Source organism: Engystomops pustulosus, chromosome 11, assembly GCF_040894005.1.
Source record: "Engystomops pustulosus chromosome 11, aEngPut4.maternal, whole genome shotgun sequence".
Classification (NCBI taxonomy): Eukaryota; Metazoa; Chordata; class Amphibia; order Anura; family Leptodactylidae; genus Engystomops; species Engystomops pustulosus.
Genome location: NC_092421.1, coordinates 88246727 through 88264687, shown reverse-complemented (window position 1 = coordinate 88264687; position 17961 = coordinate 88246727). Strand labels below are relative to the sequence as shown.

General features: G+C 51.3%; 1 protein-coding gene across 3 annotated transcripts in view; it reads left to right on the top strand.

Annotated features, from left to right (window-relative positions):
- Nucleotides 1–17961, top strand: part of ZMAT4 (zinc finger matrin-type 4) — a 370893-nt gene that overhangs the window by 118323 nt on the left and 234609 nt on the right. For all 3 annotated transcript variants that reach the window (XM_072129271.1, XM_072129269.1, XM_072129270.1), the window contains one exon: nt 5187–5279. In XM_072129271.1, coding sequence (XP_071985372.1) covers nt 5187–5279 — 93 coding nt within the window. The remainder of the gene's footprint in view (nt 1–5186; nt 5280–17961) is intronic.

Here is a 17961-nt window from a genome sequence, read left to right as displayed (position 1 = left end):
ATTCGCGTTTTCCCGACGTGTTACCCGAATATTTCCGATTTGCGCCGATTGTACCTGAATTGCCCCGGGATTTTGGCGCACGCAATCGGATTGTGGCGAATCGGCGCTGGCATGCACGTGACGGAAATCGGGGGGCGTGGCCGAACGAAAACCCGACGTATTCGGAAAAACCGCCGCATTTAAAAACCGAAAATGTGTCGCTTGGGAAGCGCTTACCTTCACCTGGTCCAGCTCGGTGTATTCCGGCGCAGCAGCGCCACCTGGTGGACGGTGGAGGAACTACCTTCATAAATCCCGTCCGGACCCGAATCCTGTTCAGAGAACGCGCCGCTCGATCGCGAATGGGCCGGGTAAGTAAATCTGCCCCAAATTATTTTTTAAATTCCGTGTTTTTTCCGAATCCGTCGGGTTGTCCGACGGCCACGTCCTCGATTTCTGTCGCGTGAAGGCTGGCGCCGATGCGCCAAAATCCAATTGCGTGCGCCACAATCCCGGGGGAAAACGGAAATCGTCGAGAAACCCGACAAAAGTACGTGATTCGGACAATTAGTAAATGAGTCCCAATGTCTCTGCAGCACATGGTAGTATAGCTGAGAAGTTTCTTATAGCAGGGTAAGAAGCAACTATATTGTCATCCGCCATAATAGGAAGATTACGGACTCTCTCTAGAACCTACCTACAGGCTGAGACGTGATACATCTCTAGATGTGATAGATCCCTAGACCAGCGTTATATGAAGTTTGGTTCAGGTTGATGGCAGCCTCGCTGTGTACGCACTGATGCAGTTTATCAAATGGAATTGAATGGAAATGGAAAACTGTACTTACCGACCTCCAATCACAATTATTACCTGCACCGCTCGGAGTTAACGCGTTCTACCATTAAATGTGGATTATTAGTCATCGCTGATTAGTCACTGTTGGGGTCTGTAGCCCTCGACTCTCCACGAGTTCTTTATTCTGGCTCATAAACAGGCGGCTTTGTGTTATTACTATTATAAATCATCTCACGGGTTCACGCAACCGGCGCCAAAAACCATTGTCATGTGATCTCACAGTATATCGACCTGATTGTTACATAGATGAAGGGTCCTATGGCAGGAAAACTATCGGGGAAGAGCCTTACAGTTGTAACATTAAAACCGAATGTCTAATATTTGGAAGGCGGGGGATCGGTGATACCCTATGGTTTATTGTGATGGATTTTTATGGTAGATTTCCTTTAAATAGCTGTGCCATGCAGTACCAGGTGCGGTCAATGGGCAAGGGTGTCGCTAGAGTCAGACTCTTGATTCTTATCCAATGTAACCCAAAAATAATGCCCACAGAGCCCATACACTGGATACAAAGTCCAAACTGATTCAGGACTGCAGGATGACGCCAGGTCAAGATGGTGTATATGAAGGAGGCATAATAGCCTCTCACACCAAGTACTTACTGGTTAGGGCACCATTCACACTGATGTGATGTGTGGTCCACCCTGCTGCTTTACAGATGGGCCGTTCTTCATCCATACACGTGTTCTACTACATGGCCACCGCCATAACTGGGCCCGGCCAAATCCAAACTGTAAACATATACAAAGTACAGGCAGTTATGGTACAAGATCGGTTCTTAAAGGGCTCGTCCACGTTTCGCAAATAATTGATATAGCTTGTGTAAGGAAATGTTATACAGTTTTCCAATATACTTTCTGTATCCATTCCTCACGGTTTTCTAGATCTCTGCTTGCTGTCATTCTACATGTTTACTTCCAGTGGCTAGAAATCTGTCCATGTGATGGACACGGAGGCGCACCAGCCTTTAATATCATTACTCTCTGTGATAATAACGGCTCGAGCACCTGCGTGTCCATCACATAACCATAGACAGATTTATAGCCACTGGAAGAAAACAATTAGAGGGAACCTGTCATCAGAAATTGGACTAATAAGCCCCTAGCAGTATGTTGCCAAGCAGCTGAGCAGCTTCTAGGTGATGTTTCTTTCATGATTTGCTGACAACCCCTTTATGTTGAATTTGTATGCAAGTCAGAACTGTATATTTTATAATTGCAGTTGCAGATAAAAAATTTTTGTCCCTTTTTGACAATTGGATTTTCAAAAATTTTTTTGCTTTCATGGGACCAAGGATTATGAATAAAGCTTCATTACATACACCTTACAGCTGATCATTGCAGCCTGGGGCTATAGTAACATCCAGAGAGGTCACCAGAGGTCACAGGGGTCTGTCTGTAACTAGGGGTCGTCTGAAAGTCGGGTGTCCTTAAGTAGGGGACCGCCTGTAAAGCTTCATTACAGACACCTTACAGCTGATCATTGCAGCCTGGGACTATAGTAACATCCAGAGAGGTCACCAGAGGTCACAGGGGTCTGTCTGTAACTAGGGGTCGTCTGAAAGTCGGGTGTCCTTAAGTAGGGGACCGCCTGTAAAGCTTCATTACAGACACCTTACAGCTGATCATTGCAGCCTGGGGCTATAGTAACATCCAGAGAGGTCACCAGAGGTCACAGGGGGCAGAGGGACCGTCTGTAACTAGGGGTCGTCTGTTAGGGTGCAACCACACGTTCATACAGTGTCCAAACCAGGAATGGAGTAAAAGTAGGAGGAGCAGCACCCTTCAGTTATTTGTCTCATTATCATCCACACCTGCTTTTGGATTCAAAGACTGCATCTGAAAAACTGAACGTGTGGACATACACCACCAGGATGAAGGATTGTAAACCAGGCACACTGACATACTGGTGCGCGCCCCCTCTTGCAGGATCTGCTCTTCTTTTATCTTCTTATTCCCTGTTTTTTTTAAAAAAAAGGCTTTTAAAATTATGCAAATGAGCCTTAGGTGCTCTGGGTTCATGGAGCCTGGAGCCCATGAGGCTAATTAGCATTTTGTAAGCGATTTATTGCGTGTCATCAATTCTCGATAATAAAACAATCATTATCAAATTAAAAACCATAATACCCTCCTCCTATTGAATGGAGCGGCAGGGCACATGCTTCACCTGTCTGCACCAACCATTAGTTAGATTGGGACTGTCCAGGTTATGGCGGAAGTATCGTTGGTCACCAGCCATGAGGTAAGTTGAGCCTCTTGCCTCAGGCAGCACCACCTGCAGCAGGATTCGGGGCAGCATTAGGGTTCCAGTCAGCTGCTACAAAGCAGGACACCTGTCAGCATGGGTGTTAGACACAGCATGGAAAGCAGACTTAGGGTGCATTCACACTGCCGTATGGTGGAGAGGAGGAGAAGGTGACCCCTCGCCCCTTATAGGATACAGTGGCGCAGGGCCGCACACTTGCGTAAAGACAGAGCAGGCTTTATCTTTTCCCGGTGTACGGCGCGGAACGGTGACAGACATGTACTGTACCGCCGCGGGGCCGCCATTGCCCTCTATGGGGACTTATATATATGGCCGCATATGCGTCCCCATAGACAGGCATCTGTATGTAATGTGATACAGTGTATAACTAGCCATATGCATAGACTGATGGAGATGGCTTTGCTCCCTCCTCCTCCGGTTTGTAGACTTTGCTGCTCTCTTTAAAGCTCTTTGATATTTGTCTTCCCTCCGAGCCTCTTGTCTTATCCGCGCCACATTTGCATCCTCTTATTTATTTATATCTGTCGCTTGCGGGATGCTCTGAGCGAGGACTAATCAGACTTGTGTAGCGGGCGCGGAGGACATGTCACACAGCCTGGCACATGCCCACACACAGATCATTGCTTACACTAAGACTGCTTGCTTGCATCTGCTTACACCAAGAAAAGAAAACCTCCGCTGCATGACACAGCGAGTGTCATCCCCATGTTATTTTGGGGAGGAACAAGCTGACATGATTAATCAGCCGCACAGCCCGATGACAAGGCAACCTTGAGACGCCCAGAACAGATGTTTCTTCTTCATCCTGATAATCTTGTGAATTATAGAGATCTTGTAGCAGAGATTCGGGAGTTTTTAAAGAGCATTGCCCCTGAAAGGGGATCATGGCTGCGCTGCTCTCGCTGATAGACGGTGTCTGCTACTGTGGTAATCAAGTAATTAGGTCTGAGGTGCAATACCAGACGCTGCCACTGAACAACGGTGGTGCTGCCATGATTTTCTAATCTCATTCAACACAATGGGGGTCATTTACTAAGGGCCCGATTCACATTTTCCCGACATGTTACCCGAATATTTCCGATTTGCGTTGATTTTCCCTGAATTGCCCCGGGATTTTGGTGCACGCGATCAGTTTGTAGCGCATCGGCGCTGGCATGCACGCAACGGAAATCGGGGGGCGTGGCCGAACGGTAACCCGACGGATTCGGAAAAACCGCCACATTTAAAAAAAAAGTAATTGGTCGCACGGGCCATTGACGATGAACTCCGGGGCACCACGGCAGACTTCGGCTCAGCAGCGACACCTGGTGGACATCGGGCGCAGGACCTTCATGAATCACCGGAAGACCCGAACGCTCGTCAGAGAAGCCGCCGCTGGAACGCGAATGGACCGGGTAAGTAAATGTGCCCCATTCTATCCCAAACTTAGAGAGTTAAAAAGATGTTTTTTTTGGGGGGGGGGGGGGGTTGGATTTATTTAGTAAAAATGCAGTTTCTCTATTTTATACTTTGTTAGAATTTTTGATATGTTGTAATAGAGAACCCGAAAGTAAGTGAGAAGGCAAGAACAGGGACGCATCAGTGATGGGGGTAATAGATCACATAGAGGAGGTGAGAAGTAGACCAAGTCCATTAATGTTCTGCCCTTACTACCCACAAATATTTGCAAAAAATGTCTAAATGTATTAATTTTTACCATCAATTATCAAAATGTGCAGTGCATTTTATATTCTGCACCCCCCCCCCCCCCCCCCGCCTCTTAGTTCCCATCTTGGCTAATGTAGCATCAGTAGGAAATATTGGGTTTTCCCAGTCAAACCACTTTCCACAGTTCCCAAATGACATAAATCTAAGGAGGGAATATGTTTTACAGTATGGGATAATCAAACTATTTGCATATTCCTTACCCAGAATCTTCATGGAACATTCAAGACTCTGTATAAACTGTTCCTGTATTAATCCATAGCAGACATTTTCAGCCTGCTGCTGCAAAACTACAACTCCCAGCATGCATTTATGGTTGGAACGGCTGACAATAACAAACTTTTTATTTTTTTAGTGATTTAATTTATTTTTTCTATTTCAGAGCAAAAAACATGCCAACAAGGTTCGGCTTTATTACATGTTACATCCTGAGGACGGAGGGCCGCCATCGAAAAAGCTTCGCCCAGATGACCCAGTAAGTGCATGAAAGTCATTAGAGGAAAGGGTGTGTGAGCGTCTTCCTTCCTTCAAGGTCAGATTAAAATGAGGGGAGAAGAGTCAGTTTTTCCTGAGATGAGTAATTTTTAAAGGCTTTGGAAAGCTACTTAAAAGACCCCTAGCTTAATCAACCATAACTATGGTGTTTTTGAAAATGAGAATAGTTCTAGGTGCTAAAAAAAATCAGTAGGGTCCCCACCCCGTCTTTTAGGGAGACTCATTTCAGGCAAAAAGTGACTCTTCTCCGGTCACTTGCATATGACGTTGTATGCAATCATTTTTGGTAAATTTTGTGAGATCTAACACAAAAGAAAGAACAGTAAAAGGGATATACCTGAGGGTGCTGTAAGTTTAGTGGTGTAAAATCTGGTGACATTTAATGTAGGAGACTGCAGAGGGCAAATAAGACAATTTCTAAGACGTTTTTAGGTGTGATATGTATGAACCACTTGAGGTGCTTTTTGATTCTTTACGAATTGCGTCTGTGTATGGAGTAATCCTTAACTACTTGAGATATTGCACTTGTCTCTTGGCTAGCCAGCTGGAGCGCTCCGGGCCGCCTATCCCCACGCTCTGCCGTCCTGTTAATAATGCACTAAGGATACATCTTATAATAACATCCACAGCGGCTCCCCCAGGGAAGTGTGGACAGACTTTGAAGCTGTTGAGCCGATGTTAGATTCTACAAACAAGAATAACATTTGCTGTGCCTTCCACCAATGTTTGTTAGTCGTCTCCGGAGATTCTCCCCACAGGCCGCGGTATTCTCCTTCCAGAATCAGACCTGATGTAATGTGGGGGATTCAGCAAAGCAAAGGCTTATAAAAACAACTCCGAAATCTGTAAATCGGGATTTTCTGGATTTGAATTGTTTGCAAGAGAAGATGAACCCCATTTCTTACAGCCGATCCCTTTGGTTGGCCGTCCGGCAGTGTTGGACAGGCCCACCGGAGATGCAAAAATATAATATTGGACCCCACAGATTAATAAAACGACAACCTAAAAATAGATGTATGCAATATTTTTCTAAAATCTTACAATGTTACTAAATTCGAGCACTTAATATAGAGCATTAAATATTTGAAAACTTTGTAGACAACAAAAAAAATCTTCAGAGGGAAGCTGATCATCTCTCCGGTAACTTGCATTATACAAGCCCCCGATGTGTGAGAGGCGGGGACTCACAATACACCAGCCCCCGATGTGTGAGAGGCGGGGACTCGCATTACACCAGCCCCGATGTGTGAGAGGAGGGGACTCAAATTACACCAGCCCCCGATGTGTGAGAGGAGGGGACTGACATTACACCAGCCCCCGATGTGTGAGAGGCGGGGACTCACATTACACCAGCCCCCGATGTGTGAGAGGAGGGGACTCACATTATACCAGCCCTAGATGTGTAAGAGGCGGGGACTCACATTACACCAGCCCCTGATGTGTGAGAGGCAGGGACACACATTACACCAGCCCCTGATGTGTGAGAGGCGGGGACTCACATTACACCAGCCCCCGTTGTGTGAGAGGCGGGGACTCGCATTACACCAGCCCCGATGTGTGAGAGGAGGGGACTCACATTACACCAGCCCCCGATGTGTGAGAGGCGGGGACTCACATTACACCAGCCCCGATGTGTGAGAGGAGGGGACTCACATTACACCAGCCCCCGATGTGTGAGAGGAGGGGACTCGCATTACACCAGCCCCCGATGTGTGAGAGGAGGGAACTGACATTACACCAGCCCCCGATGTGTGAGAGGCGGGGACTCACATTACACCAGCCCCCGATGTGTGAGAGGAGGGGACTCACATTATACCAGCCCTAGATGTGTAAGAGGCGGGGACTCACATTACACCAGCCCCTGATGTGTGAGAGGCAGGGACACACATTACACCAGCCCCTGATGTGTGAGAGGCGGGGACTCACATTACACCAGCCCCCGTTGTGTGAGAGGCGGGGACTCGCATTACACCAGCCCCGATGTGTGAGAGGAGGGGACTCACATTACACCAGCCCCCGATGTGTGAGAGGCGGGGACTCACATTACACCAGCCCCGATGTGTGAGAGGAGGGGACTCACATTACACCAGCCCCCGATGTGTGAGAGGAGGGGACTCGCATTACACCAGCCCCCGATGTGTGAGAGGAGGGGACTCACATTACACCAGCCCCCGATGTGTGAGAGGAGGGGACTCGCATTACACCAGCCCCCGATGTGTGAGAGGTAGGGACTCACATTACACCGGCCCTAGATGTGTGAGAGGCGGGGACTCACATTACACCAGCCCACGATGTGTGAGAGGTAGGGACTCACATTACACCAGCCCCCGATGTGTGAGAGGTGGGGAGTCACATTACACCAGCCCCTGATGTGTGAGAGGCGGGGACTCACATTACACCAGCCCCCGATGTGTGAGAGGCGGGGACTCACATTACACCAGCCCCCGATGTGTGAGAGGTGGGGACTCACATTACACCAGCCCCCGATGTGTGAGAGGAGGGGATTCACATTACACCAGCCCCCGATGTGTGAGAGGCGGGGACTCACATTACCCCAGCCCCCGATGTGAGAGAGGCGGGGACTCACATTATACCAGCCCCCGATGTGTGAGAGGCGGGGACTCGCATTACACCAGCCCCGATGTGTGAGAGGAGGGGACTCACATTACACCAGCCCCCGATGTGTGAGAGGAGGGGACTGACATTACACCAGCCCCCGATGTGTGAGAGGCGGGGACTCACATTACACCAGCCCCCGATGTGTGAGAGGAGGGGACTCACATTATACCAGCCCTAGATGTGTAAGAGGCGGGGACTCACATTACACCAGCCCCCGATGTGTGAGAGGAGGGGACTCACATTATACCAGCCCTAGATGTGTAAGAGGCGGGGACTCACATTACACCAGCCCCTGATGTGTGAGAGGCAGGGACACACATTACACCAGCCCCTGATGTGTGAGAGGCGGGGACTCACATTACACCAGCCCCCGATGTGTGAGAGGCAGGGACTCGCATTACACCAGCCCCGATGTGTGAGAGGAGGGGACTCACATTACACCAGCCCCCGATGTGTGAGAGGCGGGGACTCACATTACACCAGCCCCGATGTGTGAGAGGAGGGGACTCACATTACACCAGCCCCCGATGTGTGAGAGGAGGGGACTCGCATTACACCAGCCCCCGATGTGTGAGAGGAGGGGACTCACATTACACCGGCCCTAGATGTGTGAGAGGCGGGGACTCACATTACACCATCCCACGATGTGTGAGAGGTGGGGACTCACATTACACCAGCCCCCGATGTGTGAGAGGTAGGGACTCACATTACACCAGCCCCCGATGTGTGAGAGGTGGGGACTCACATTACACCAGCCCCCGATGTGTGAGAGGAGGGGATTCACATTACACCAGCCCCCGATGTGTGAGAGGCGGGGACTCACATTACACCAGCCCCGATGTGTGAGAGGAGGGGACTCACATTACACCAGCCCCGATGTGTGAGAGGAGGGGACTCACATTACACCAGCCCCCGATGTGTGAGAGGCGGGGACTCACATTACACCAGCCCCGATGTGTGAGAGGAGGGGACTCACATTACACCAGCCCCCGATGTGTGAGAGGAGGGGACTCGCATTACACCAGCCCCCGATGTGTGAGAGGAGGGGACTCACATTACACCAGCCCCCGATGTGTGAGAGGCAGGGACTAACATTACACCAGCCCCCGATGTGTGAGAGGCGGGGACTCACATTACACCAGCCCCCGATGTGTGAGAGGCGGGGACTCGCATTACACCAGCCCCGATGTGTGAGAGGAGGGGACTCACATTACACCAGCCCCCGATGTGTGAGAGGCGGGGACTCACATTACACCAGCCCCGATGTGTGAGAGGAGGGTACTCACATTACCCCAGCCCCCGATGTGTGAGAGGCGGGGACTCACATTACACCAGCCCCCGATGTGTGAGAGGCGGGGACTCACATTACACCAGCCCCCGATGTGTGAGAGGAGGGGACTCGCATTACACCAGCCCCCGATGTGTGAGAGGAGGGGACTCACATTACACCAGCCCCCGATGTGTGAGAGGCAGGGACTAACATTACACCAGCCCCCGATGTGTGAGAGGCGGGGACTCACATTACACCAGCCCCCGATGTGTAAGAGGTTGGGACTCACATTACACCAGCCCCTGATGTGTGAGAGGAGGGGACTCGCATTACACCAGTCCCCGATGTGTGAGAGGTGGAGACTCACATTACACCAGCCCCCGATGTGTGAGAGGCGGGGACTCACATTACACCAGCCCCCGATGTGTGAGAGGTGGGGAGTCACATTACACCAACCCCCGATGTGTGAGAGGAGGGTACTCACATTACACCAACCCCCGATGTGTGAGAGGAGGGTACTCACATTACACCAGCCCCCGATGTGTGAGAGGCGGGGACTCACATTACACCAGCCCCCGATGTGTGAGAGGAGGGGACTCACATTACACCAGCCCCCGATGTGTGAGAGGTGGAGACTCACATTACACCAGCCCCCGATGTGTGAGAGGTGGGGAGTCACATTACACCAACCCCCGATGTGTGAGAGGAGGGTACTCACATTACACCAGCCCCGATGTGTGAGAGGAGGGGACTCACATTACACCAGCCCCCGATGTGTGAGAGGAGGGGACTCGCATTACACCAGCCCCCGATGTGTGAGAGGAGGGGACTCACATTACACCGGCCCTAGATGTGTGAGAGGCGGGGACTCACATTACACCAGCCCACGATGTGTGAGAGGTGGGGACTCACATTACACCAGCCCCCGATGTGTGAGAGGTGGGGACTCACATTACACCAGCCCCCGATGTGTGAGAGGTGGGGACTCACATTACACCAGCCCCCGATGTGTGAGAGGAGGGGATTCACATTACACCAGCCCCCGATGTGTGAGAGGCGGGGACTCACATTACCCCAGCCCCCGATGTGTGAGAGGCGGGGACTCACATTACACCAGCCCCGATGTGTGAGAGGAGGGGACTCACATTACACCAGCCCCCGATGTGTGAGAGGAGGGGACTCGCATTACACCAACCCCCGATGTATGAGAGGAGGGGACTCGCATTACACCAGCCCCCGATGTGTGAGAGGCAGGGACTAACATTACACCAGCCCCCGATGTGTGAGAGGCGGGGACTCACATTACACCAGCCCCCGATGTGTGAGAGGCGGGGACTCGCATTACACCAGCCCCGATGTGTGAGAGGAGGGGACTCACATTACACCAGCCCCCGATGTGTGAGAGGCAGGGACTCACATTACACCAGCCCCGATGTGTGAGAGGAGGGGACTCACATTACACCAGCCCCTGATGTGTGAGAGGAGGGGACCCGCATTACACCAGCCCCCGATGTGTGAGAGGAGGGGACTCACATTACACCAGCCCCCGATGTGTGAGAGGCAGGGACTAACATTACACCAGCCCCCGATGTGTGAGAGGAGGGGACTCGCATTACACCAGTCCCCGATGTGTGAGAGGTGGAGACTCACATTACACCAGCCCCCGATGTGTGAGAGGCGGGGACTCACATTACACCAGCCCCCGATGTGTGAGAGGTGGGGAGTCACATTACACCAACCCCCGATGTGTGAGCGGAGGGTACTCACATTACACCAACCCCCGATGTGTGAGAGGAGGGTACTCACATTACACCAGCCCCCGATGTGTGAGAGGCGGGGACTCACATTACACCAGCCCCCGATGTGTGAGAGGAGGGGACTCACATTACACCAGCCCCCGATGTGTGAGAGGTGGAGACTCACATTACACCAGCCCCCGATGTGTGAGAGGTGGGGAGTCACATTACACCAACCCCCGATGTGTGAGAGGAGGGTACTCACATTACACCAACCCCCGATGTGTGAGAGGAGGGTACTCACATTACACCAACCCCCGATGTGTGAGAGGAGGGTACTCACATTACACCAACCCCCGATGTGTGAGAGGAGGGTACTCACATTACACCAGCCCCCGATGTGTGAGAGGAGGGTACTCACATTACACCAACCCCCGATGTGTGAGAGGAGGGTACTCACATTACACCAGCCCCCGATGTGTGAGAGGCGGGGACTCACATTACACCAACCCTAGATGTGTGAGAGGAGGGGACTGCCATTACACTAGCCCCCGATGTGTGAGAGGCGGGGACTCACCTTACACCAGCCCCCTGATGTGTGAGAGGCGGGGACTCGCATTACACCAGCCCCGATGTGTGAGAGGCGGGGACTCACATTACACCAGCCCCCTGATGTGTGAGAGGTGGGGACTCACATTACACCAGCCCCCGATGTGTGAGAGGCGGGGACTCACATTACACCAGCCCCTGATGTGTGAGAGGTGGAGACTCACATTACACCAGCCCCCGATGTGGAAGAGGCGGGGACTCACATTACACCAGCCCCTGATGTGTGAGAGGCGGGGACACACATTACACCAGCCCCTGATGTGTGAGAGGTGGAGACTCACATTACACCAGCCCCCGATGTGGAAGAGGCGGGGACTCACATTACACCAGCCCCCGATGTGTGAGAGGCGGGGACTCACATTACACCAGCCCCTGATGTGTGAGAGGCGGGGACACACATTACACCAGCCCCCGATGTGTGAGAGGAGGGGACTCACATTACACCAGCCCCCGATGTGTTAGAGGAGGGGACTCACATTACACCAGCCCCCGATGTGTGAGAGGTGGGGAGTCACATTACACCAACCCCCGATGTGTGAGAGGAGAGACTCACATTACACCAGCCCCCGATGTGTGAGAGGAGGGGACTCGCATTACACCAGCCCCCGATGTGTGAGAGGAGGGGACTCACATTACACCAGCCCTCGATGTGTGAGAGGAGGGGACTCACATTACACCAGCCCCCGATGTGTGAGAGGCGGGGACTCACATTACACCAGCCCCTGATGTGTGAGAGGCGGGGACTCACATTACACCAGCCCCCGATGTGTGAGAGGCGGGGACTCACATTACACCAGCCCCCGATGTGTGAGAGGCGGGGACTCACATTACACCGGCCCCCGATGTGTGAGAGGCGGGGACTCACATTACACCAGCCCCCGATGTGTGAGAGGAAAGGACTCACATTACACCAGCCCCCGATGTGTGAGAGGTTGGGACTCACATTACACCAGCCCCCGATGTGTGAGAGGCGGGTACTCACATTACACCAGCCCCCGATGTGTGAGAGGAAAGGACTCACATTACACCAGCCCCCGATGTGTGAGAGGAGGGGACTCACATTACACCAGCCCCCGATGTGTGAGAGGAGGGGACTCACATTACACCAGCCCCCGATGTGTGAGAGGAGGGGACACACATTACACCAGCCCCCGATGTGTGAGAGGCGGGAACTCACATTACACCAGCCCCTGATGTGTGAGAGGAGGGGACTCACATTACACCAGCCCCCGATGTGTGAGAGGAGGGGACTCACATTACACCAGCCCCCGATGTGTGAGAGGAGGGGACTCACATTACACCAGCCCCCGATGTGTGAGAGGCGGGGACTCACATTACACCGGCCCCCGATGTGTGAGAGGAAAGGACTCACATTACACCAGCCCCCGATGTGTGAGAGGAGGGGACTCACATTACACCAGCCCCCGATGTGTGAGAGGCGGGGACTCACATTACACCAGCCCCCGATGTGTTAGAGGAGGGGACTCGCATTACACCAGTCCCCGATGTGTGAGAGGTGGAGACTCACATTACACCAGCCCCCGATGTGTGAGAGGCAGGGACTCGCATTACACCAGCCCCCGATGTGTGAGAGGCGGGGACTCACATTACACCGGCCCTAGATGTGTGAGAGGCGGGGACTCACATTACACCAGCCCCCGATGTGTGAGAGGCGGGGACTCACATTACACCAGCCCCCCATGTGTGAGAGGCGGGGACTCACATTACACCAGCCCCTGATGTGTGAGAGGCGGGGACTCACATTACACCAACCCCCGATGTGTGAGAGACGGGGACTCACATTACACCAGCCCCTGATGTGTGAGAGGCGGGGACTCACATTACACCAGCCCCCGATGTGTGAGAGGCAGGGACTCACATTACACCAGCCCCCGATGTGTGAGAGGAGGGTACTCACATTACACCAGCCCCCGATGTGTGAGAGGAGGGTACTCACATTACACCAGCCCCCGATGTGTGAGAGGCGGGGGCTCACATTACACCAGCCCCTGATGTGTGAGAGGCGGGGACACACATTACACCAGCCCTGGATGTGAGAGAGGCGGGGACTCACAATACACCGGCCCCCGATGTGTGAGAGGAAAGGACTCACATTACACCAGCCCCCGATGTGTGAGAGGCGGGGACTCCCATTACACCAGCCCCCGATGTGTGAGAGGCGTGGACTCCCATTACACCAGCCCCCGATGTGTGAGAGGCGGGGACTCCCATTACACCAGCCCCTGATATGTGAGAGGTGGAGACTCACATTACACCAGCCCCCGATGTGTGAGAGGCGGGGACTCACATTACACCGGCCCTAGATGTGTGAAAGGCGGGGACTCACAATACACCCGCCCCCGATGTGTGAGAGACGGGGACTCACATTACACCAGCCCCCGATGTGTGAGAGGCGGGGACTCACATTACACCCGCCCCCGATGTGTGAGAGGCAGGGACTCACATTACACCAGCCCCCGATGTGTGAGAGGCGGGAACTCACATTACACCAGCCCCCGATGTGTGAGAGGCGGGGACTCACATTACACCCGCCCCCGATGTGTAAGAGGTGGGGACTCACATTACACCAGCCCCTGATGTGTGAGAGGTGGAGACTCACATTACACCAGCCCCCGATGTGTGGGAGGTGGGGAGTCACATTACACCAGCCCCCGATGTGTGAGAGGCGGGGACTCACATTACACCAGCCCCCTGATGTGTGAGAGGAAAGGACTCGCATTACACCAGCCCCTGATGTGTGAGAGGAAAGGACTCGCATTACACCAGCCCCCGATGTGTGAGAGGAAAGGACTCACATTACACCAGCCCCCGATGTGTGAGAGGCAGGGACTTGCATTACACCAGCCCCCGATGTTTGAGAGGAGGGGACTCACATTATACCAGCCCCCGATGTGTGAGAGGCAGGGACTCACATTACACCAGCCCCCGATGTGTGAGAGGTGGAGACTCACATTACACCCGCCCCCGATGTGTGAGAGGCGGGGACTCACAATACACCCGCCCCCGATGTGTGAGAGGCGGGGACTCACATTACACCAGCCCCCGATGTGTGAGAGGCGGGGACTCACATTACACTCGCCCCCGATGTGTGAGAGGCGGGGACTCACATTACACCTGCCCCCGATGTGTGAGAGGCGGGGACTCACATTACACCAGCCCCCGATGTGTGAGAGGAGGGGACTCACATTACACCAGCCCCCGATGTGTGAGAGGAGGGGACTCACATTATACCAGCCCCCGATGTGTGAGAGGCAGGGACTCACATTACACCAGCCCCCGATGTGTGAGAGGTGGAGACTCACATTACACCTGCCCCCGATGTGTGAGAGGCGGGGACTCACAATACACCCGCCCCCGATGTGTGAGAGGCGGGGACTCACATTACACCAGCCCCCGATGTGTGAGAGGCGGGGACTCACATTACACTCGCCCCCGATGTGTGAGAGGCGGGGACTCACATTACACCTGCCCCCGATGTGTGAGAGGCGGGGACTCACATTACACCAGCCCCCGATGTGTGAGAGGCGGGGACTCACATTACACTCGCCCCCGATGTGTGAGAGGCGGGGACTCACATTACACCTGCCCCCGATGTGTGAGAGGCGGGGACTCACATTACACCCGCCCCCGATGTGTGAGAGGCGGGGACTCACATTACATCATTCTCCTCTGCTTTCTCTATATACCAATATCTTTTGAGGTCGTTACCTGTGGAGACATAAAGCAAAATGTCCTGAATACATATGAGGAATTCTTTTCCATCCTTTATATGAATTGAAAGTTTAAGTGAAATCCTTTTAGAAAAATGCAAAGAAAATAAGACGACGACCAGCACCTAAGAATATGATATGTATACATTATATCTGTAGTGAGAGAAACAAAATATGCGTCTCATTGCCTTCCACTACATAAACCCTTTACTTCAGGCCCATGTGGCTGCTAATGAAATCTTCCTCGGTGCTGGATATGTTAGCAGTCAGTCCACGGAGGAGCAAGTTTTTCAGGAATTACATCTCTTCCTGCCGCACTAATTAGAGTCCGTTTTACTGAGTTTTAAAGGCGCACACACTTACCAGGAACTGTGCGGTTATGGCAAATGTGTCTGGCAAACCTGTAATTGGTATATCATTGCTGTGCAGGGGTAGCTGGCTTTCTAAGGCGCAGTTCACACTGCTTGGCTTTTATCAGTCTATGAGCATGTTAGACGTTATATTATTAGTTTTATAGTCTGTACTTCTGGCTGCATATTCTGCAATATTTCTGTATAACTTTATATGAGTTCTATGGAGAGTGTGGTTTATGCAAAAAGAAATATATACCATAGTTTGTTTTTTATTATGTGGTCTACCTGCTTATTGCACGACTATTCACTACATCCCAAACCATCGTCCACCCGTGACCACGGCTTCTGCTAATGACCACATGTGGATGCTACCTCCTTCCCTGCTATAGATCTCGATCTGTTCAGGTTTTGGTTGCAGTTCAGCTGCTTTGGATCTTCTCTGGCATCTGATTAGTAAAGGTTCTGTCACATGGTGCGTTCTTGGACCATTCTTGGGCAGTTTTTGGCCGTTCTTGGAGCATTTTGAAACACACTAAAAACTCATGCGTTTTCAATTTATTTAAAAACCGTCAAAGGCCAAGAGCTGTCCAAGAGCGCACCATGTGACAGCAACCTCAGGCTATTGGTAGCCAATGATGACTTCATATAAATGGGAACCATTCCGCCATACATTGTTCAAGATTGATCCTGATCCTAATCCTTATTCTTGAACAGTCTGTGTTCTTTACATTTGGTACCTGATGTTCTACTTTTGGTTCTTATACCATTGACGTTCCATCTGCTTTGTGTCTATTGTGACCAGTTATGTGGACTGTAACCTATTCTCCTCCAAAACTTAAGACTACATCCTCTTGCAGAGATTATAGATGAGCACCAGGAGATTCCTAAGATTTTGTTAAAAAAAAAATCTATCTTCTAGTTTTTACCTGTAATGTCATGGTTGGGCATGTAAGGTGGAGTTTTGGTAAGGAGCTGCGATGAGCTGACCTGTTGAGGTTTGGGTTTGCCAAATTTGGTCAAACCTTGAAGAAAAGTTCAATTTGGGCACCTTAAGCGAACACTTGCCAGCAACACTGATGGTTGGGCATTTATCCCTTTAATGACACTGGTACAACCATGATTTAATAACCACTATTGGAACTGGCATGGAAGGTTTTTGCAGACATCATTTAAAGGTTTGACACCCACAATCGGTGCCGGCAGGGGCGTTACAGTTTAGATCTGCCAATCCTTAGTCAGGAGCCTTTTCCACCATCCAATGTTCACCCAACCCAACAATCATGAGTGGCGGCCAGTCAGGTCACTGTCTCCTGTAAGATCCTCCTTTGCTGTTACGTTAAAGGTTATCCTGTGTCCATAAAGTAATAATGTTACGGTGAGTTGGTGTAAAATCTGTTCTACTTGGGGTTATTTTTTTTAATGTTAGACGAACGCCTTGAATTCCTTTATCCTCCGGGGTGTCTGCGCTCTAATGATGGTGCTTACAGCAAGGAGGTCTCTGGTAACGACGCTAAAGACTTTCCTTAAGCATCCTCTCATTATGCCTTGTGTTGTCTGTTCCTCCTGGGCATCGTGCTTTATGAGTCTTGTTGCTTTCTGTTTTCCACTTCTTTGCTTTATAGAAGCGATAATGAGGATTTGATAACGCTCCCCCACTCCCCTCCCTCCGGAAAGATCTGAGATGATAATAGAGAAGCTTTTCTGGTCACGGTCAATGGATTTTGTAGACAAGAGTCATTCACATTTAATTGAGTGTAAATGTGTTTGAAGATATGAGTGGACGCTCTATACAGAATTATATATTGATCATTGATTTTCAGTTATGAAGTTACAGATTGCTTGTTTCGGTTATGGCAAGGCATTGTGTGAATTATCCCTAATGGTTGATCTCAATTCTGCATCTGGCTTCAAATAGGAAGTAGAGAAAGGTCTTGTGAGGATAAACGGCGCCAATAGTTGGTGGACTTGGTGTCTTTCCAGGGTTGGTGACACTTTGTCATGGAACGGTGATACTGCAATGCCAGGCATGGCCACTGTCATGTGCACAGCGCTGTGCCCACACATAGTAAACAATGAAGGGGCATCTGATAAAAGGTAGAATAACAATATACAAATGTAATGAATATATAGGTCCCCATGCATCCAAGGTAGGTCAAAAATATTTATTTTTAACGTAGGAGCCAATCGGCTTACATACAGGTATCTACTGTACACAAGGATATCCTCCCAAACTCAGCAATGTGTGAATGCATCCTTATTGCTTCCTTATCCTTTTTAGCACTGAAACTTCCTATCAGCAATCTAAAACTAATTTTACATTTTGGGGGAAAACACTCCAAAAATG